General features: G+C 53.0%; 1 protein-coding gene across 3 annotated transcripts in view; it reads left to right on the top strand.

The window, feature by feature from the left end:
- Positions 1 to 5552, top strand: part of GATAD2B (GATA zinc finger domain containing 2B) — a 38015-nt gene that overhangs the window by 15534 nt on the left and 16929 nt on the right. For 2 of the 3 annotated variants that reach the window (XM_035890591.1, XM_035890584.1), the window contains exon 2: positions 4699 to 5028. In XM_035890591.1, coding sequence (XP_035746484.1) covers positions 4700 to 5028 — 329 coding nt within the window. In that variant the 5' untranslated portion in view covers position 4699. Of the gene's footprint in view, positions 1 to 3455; positions 3819 to 4698; positions 5029 to 5552 lie in introns of those variants that run through there. The other variant, XM_035890592.1, reaches the window with a different exon arrangement.

Genomic DNA, 5552 nt, shown 5'->3' with positions numbered 1-5552 from the left:
AGAGCGTCTGCGCACCAAGCCACTGCGACTGGTCCGTTTGTATCGGGGAATTACCGTCAGCAGAGCACGAAGGCGACGCTGCCATCGCACCTTAGGTGCTGCGGGCTCTCCGGCTGGGCTGCAGAAGTTTTGCTGGCATTCCTAGAAGGCATTTTTCTTCCAGCGTCAGAGCAAGGGGGGGAAGACGCGGCCGTTCGGGTGTTGCTGACGATGCTGCGTGTCATCTCTCGGGGCCGCCCCGCGTCCCTGCGTCTCAGGGGCTGAGCAGGGTGTCCCCTCTCCTCTTCCACCTCCTCCCTGGGAGCCTCTTAATGTTGGCTCTAAACTGACACCAGCTTTTTTTTTTTTTTTTATTTTAGGTAGTCAGGAAAGCTTGCTCACCTACCGAGCTGCAACTGGAGATAATTACAGTCTGTATCAAGCGAGAAACAAAACATGTTTTATAGCTCTCTTGTTTTCCCTTGGGGGATTTTGCCACCATTTGAGAATTTTGTATCTTTTTTTTTTTTTTTTTTTTTTAAATGAAGTTCCTTAGGGAAGCGAAAGGGAGAGCCTGCTTCCCGGGATGTGCCAGATCTCCGGGAGCGCTTTGCCGGAGGGAGACGAGTCGGGTTTGTGATGCCGTGTTGGTGAAGATGTGCCCGTCGTGCCCGTCGCCTCCCGTCCTTCAGGTGTGACTCGAGCACACCCGTATTGTCTGGTGCGGCTGAACGGCACCGCTCGACGCGCATCCTTTTAACGTGGGCTCATTACCGTCTGATTAACGAGGCTGGTTTCTTCTGAAAAGTGGCTAAAATTCAGGGGGGGTGGTGTGGAAATCGGCGCTTGCTTAGTTTATCATCCCAGATTGGTGATAAAGAGGAGATGCCCCACGGCCAGTCCTTGTTCATGAGTCCAACCGGAGCGGTTTAATCTCTGCGCCGCGTTTGGGTTACGGTGACACAGAGCAGGGCCAGTACTGAAGCTCTTGACTGTCTGACCTTCAGACTCGCTGAATAGCCCCTGGTTGAAAGAATTCCTGCTCTTTTCTGTTAATTTTTGGATGAAGTTGAGTGCTCTCCCCTGGCTAGCCCAGTTCTGCCGTCAAGGTGCTCTGGAAATTCCTGGAGCTCCCAGTAAAGCTGCAGTTTTTCCCCTCCTCTTCCCCCCCTTCCTCGCAGCCGAGTGTTAACACTGAAGGGCCCCATTCAATAAAGAATCTGAAGACTAATTTAATTTTTATTGAATCTGGCTGAAAGCGTGTGCTCCTTACCAAGCCTGGAAAGCCGCCTCTTGAAAGGATTAAATAGTTGTGGTACCTGTTTCTGATAACAGCGCTTTTGATTTGTTTCTAGTACCGAAGCCACTTACGTTAAAGGGCCTCCCCTTTTGAAACCCTTCAGATACCATCTACTCGCGTCTCTGCAAGCAGGGGTTTCATTCATGGTCTGCTCAGTCCTTTCCTCCTGCAGCAAGTGGATGTGCTAAATGGTGCTGCTGAAATCCCGCTGACTGGTGGCCAGCAAGTCCTGCAGGCTGGCATGTTGTTTCCTCCGTGTTTGTCGGCCAAGACCTTGGTTTCTCACCTGGCACGTTCCTCTTCTGCCTCCTGAGACGGTGTTTTCTTAATTTCCCAAAAGACAAGCTGCTCGTCTTCCAGCGCTGTGCTAGCGGGTGATGGCAAAGCTGGAAAATCACAGGGATGCTGTGATGCTCGGGGACATGGTACTGCTCTCGCGATGGAGCAAGATGGGTCCACGTAGGTGAGGGACACTCAAAACCCCACTTTGGTGATGGGACCGGTGGGTCTCTGGGCTTCCTATAGGGAAGGGGAGGCAGAAGGAGACCTTCTGTCTTGCAGAGAGGCCGAGCAAAAGGTTTGTTCTCCTTCCTTCCACTGGTGGTGGTGGACCCTGGCTGCTGCCGACTCCGTCGCTTGGCACAGATCCTGCCGGTGCCTCCGTTGCTGGCTTTTGTTTCATGCTCCGACTCCCATCGGAGCGTGGCGATAACGCTCCCCATCGCCTGCGTGCCTGCGGACGGGGCTTTACAGCTTCCTTCTGCTCGCGGGTGCGCAGGGGCAGCCCAGCTCCAAACCAGCAGTTACCAGCGGGTAATTTCTTCTCTTTTCCCATGTAGCAGTTCAAAGGGAGAGCGGCTGCCGTGGATCTTTAAAGGAGACACACGACTCCGCTCTCATTTCGCGGCGGTGCTTTGGCTTGCTTAAATAACTGCCTGCGAAGGGGTATGGCTCGATCTGAACCCTCATCAGAGCCTAGCAACTCTCCCTGTTGCATACGTTGCTTTTTTTTGTCCGTCTCAGGTTTGCTGGATGTGGCACCTTTCATATTTCTTAAAACGGGCACATTTTTACGACGTTCTGGCTGTTTTCCTCCCGCAGGCGCATCTCAGTACCCTTCTGAAGGCCAGAAGAAGACCATTGTGCACTCGGGAAGCCTGACCCTCTGTTGTACGCTCTAGTATTGGGCTCTTTTTCTGCTTGCCAGCAACATTACAGCTGCCTTTGTCTTGGTGTCCGAACACAGGACGTGAAATACCTGTGTGTGTGAAGCGGCCCAAGGTTTTTGAGTACCAAGATGTAATTCAGTGGAATTGCTTCAGGTGGCTGATCAGTTAGGGTGGCACCAGCTCTGCTGTGCTTGCTGTGGGTTGTTTTGGGTTGTTGGGTTTGGGTTTTTTTTAAGTGATATATTCGGTTTACGTATCAACGTGGAGCTCGTTTCATAGGGATGAAGTGGCTTCCCAGTAGGGAAGAGCCTGCAGGATGACTTGACCACGCTGTGGGTGGGTACCACTATCTAGGGATGCTTTTTTAACGTGTCCTCCAGCAAACGCCGAAGCGACGGCTGGTTAGAAAGTGCCTGTGCACCCTCCCCGTGCATCAGCCTTTGTCTGCCAGGTATCTGGACTTCGCCCTCCTCCTCCTCGCTTTCTTTCATCTCCTAAGAGTACGAAGTGGAGGAAGCAGCCGTGGAGGCCCTTTCATGGCTGAGTTAATTGGAGCTCGGCACTTTCCCAGCAGCTGGATCCAGACCGCAGCGCTGGGTGCGGTGAGGCTTCTCGCTATCCCATGGTGTCTTAAATAACCCACCGCTGCTCACAGCTTCAATTTAACCTGGGGTCACTTCTTAGGGATGGGGGTGGAGAGCAGCATTTCATGTGTCTTCCTTGGCTTGCCCGTGCTTGCCTTTCTATATTTGGTTGCCGTAGACGTGCATTTTCCTGCAGAGAGACGAGACTGTCAAGTAGGAAGAAGTCTAAGGTGCTCACCCTGAAAATGGCAGCCTCTTTGAGATTGGGCTGTGCCAGAGGCTCGGTCGGACTTTTATTTTATTGCGTTGCAGATTTGCATTTGTTTTCTTGCTACCTGCTGCGACTGCACCCTTTTTTTTTCTTTTTCTTTTATGAGTAAGGTTTCTCTAGCACGGTTCGTACCCTTGAAACCATATTGATGCTGTAGTTGAACTTGTGTGACAGCTGTACGGCGGAAGATGTGTAATTATAGGGGATTTAGAACTGAGCCAGAACAACATTTTCCTGGCAGAAATTTGGCTCGGCGAAGCTTTATCTCGTGAGTAACTTGGAGCCAAGTTTAGGAAGCTCCACCTGAAGCGAGAGTGGAGGAGCAGCCGTGCCCGAGATCCGGCCGCTTCGGCCTCGTCTTTCAGCTCAGATTGCGCAGACCTTATGAATGAGCCCCTGCGAGGTGCTGGCGCGCGGAGCAAATAAAGTTATCGGCGTTCTTGAGACGGCCACGTTTTAATCCTGACTTATTCCCTGGTGGTTTGTCATCATCCCCAGCCCTGGTCTGCACGTCGGTAGGTAGAGACCTCACCGAGCTGGTCTTTCCTTGTTTTCAGGTGGAGCTCCCTTGGCTTTTTTTGTTGTTGTTGTTGTAGCTAGTTTCTTATCAGCCTGGGAGCAGAGAGATGGGGTTGGGATGGGTTCTGCGGCTCCTTGCCCTTATTTTTTCACTGCATCTGTTTGCCACGGGGCATTTTTGCACCTGGAGGAGAGGCGGGCGGTCAGGCCTTCATCCTTTGAGGGAGAAGGTGCCTCGCATTCCTCGCCGACGAACAGGGCAGCTTTGCCCCGAGAGCATTGAAAGAGCAGGAAAAACCGCGTGGTAGGGGATTTTTCTGAATTTTGGAAGCTTGCTACTAAGCTTGGCGTGCTGTGGCATTTGTAGTGATAGCGGGGGGCTCAAACCGTGCCCTTGGGTCCCCTCGAAAAAGAAAAGTCCACAGCACGAAGCCTGCGAATGAAGCCTCGCGAAAGCTACGTCTGGGCACACGTAGTGCGAGAAAGAGCTCCGCTGCCCTCGTCGTGTCCCTGGATGACTCGAGTGTTTTCTGGCTCCCCTTTCCAGTAAAGCTCGTCGAGTTGTTTTAATGCTGAACGAGGGATTGTGCCCTCGGTTCCCAAGGGCTCCGGGGTGCTCTCGCCCATCGGGTGCGTGCGGTTCCTTCTGCTTGGGAAACTCCCCGCCTGGCTGGATTAGGATCGGGACTAAAAGCGTGCAGCACTGCTGCCGGCAGGTCACCGCATGCAGGCGCGTGGGAGGTCGGTGCTCCCCGAGGGGGGAGGCTGGGCTCAGAGGTCCCCGCCAGCCCCGGGGGAGTTAAACCGGGTTTGCCACGACCGTTTTCTCTTTGCCGTGATACTGATTGTGTCCTTATGTCAACCTCTGTCCTGCAGGATGGACAGAATGACGGAAGATGCTCTGCGCCTGAACCTCTTGAAACGGAGCTTGGACCAAGCAGATGATCGGGATGATGTCCTGGCAAAGAGATTGAAAATGGAAGGACATGAGGCGATGGAGCGCCTGAAGATGCTGGCACTGCTGAAGAGGAAAGACCTCTCGGGCATTGAGGTGCCCCACGAGCTCCCGGTGAAACAGGATGGTGTGAAAGTCTATGAAGAAAAGCTGAATGGGAGCCTTAGGCCCCATGGGGATGGCAGGACTGCAGGGAGGCCAGGGAAGGAAAACATTAACGATGAGCCAGTGGATATGAGCGCAAGGAGAAGGTAGGTGCCAAATGACTTCGAGTCTGTAGCTTGCCTGTTGTTAATCCTGTGCTCTGCCAGATGTGAGAACCCAAGTCAGAAATTAAATCGACATTTTGCGGTCCTGGGGGCGTCTTCCCGGTGTCTGCGCGGTCCCTTTGGCTGAACGCCGAGGAGTGGAGCCTGCTTTCCCAGTAGAGTTTCTCTGGAAGGCATTCAGCACTATTCTTTCATTGTTTTTGCTTCTGCTGCCCTTCTTATTCCACCCCAAAACCAGATGGATTTTGTTTCTTCCTCCATCCATACATTTAGTATTATAAGCTCCAACCGCCGGGTGGCTGGCAGAGCAGACCCTGCCGGTGCGCGCTAAGGAGGAGGGCTTCCCCTCCAGCCAGGACTTTTTATTAGCACCTACAAAAGTGGCAGCAGAAGTCCTTTATTTAGCTGGAGGCCAGATATGATGTGAGTGGCATGGACAGTCGCTCTCAAACCTGACCCCGGCCAGGCTAGTGCCTCTGCGAGGAAGAAGTAACTGGTTTTTCCTG

Source organism: Egretta garzetta, unplaced genomic scaffold (genome assembly GCF_000687185.1).
Source record: "Egretta garzetta isolate BGI_Z169 unplaced genomic scaffold, ASM68718v1 scaffold350, whole genome shotgun sequence".
NCBI lineage: Eukaryota > Metazoa > Chordata > Aves > Pelecaniformes > Ardeidae > Egretta > Egretta garzetta.
The sequence above is the reverse complement of the archived record's forward strand: the minus strand, read 5'-3'. Positions and strand labels throughout refer to the sequence as shown.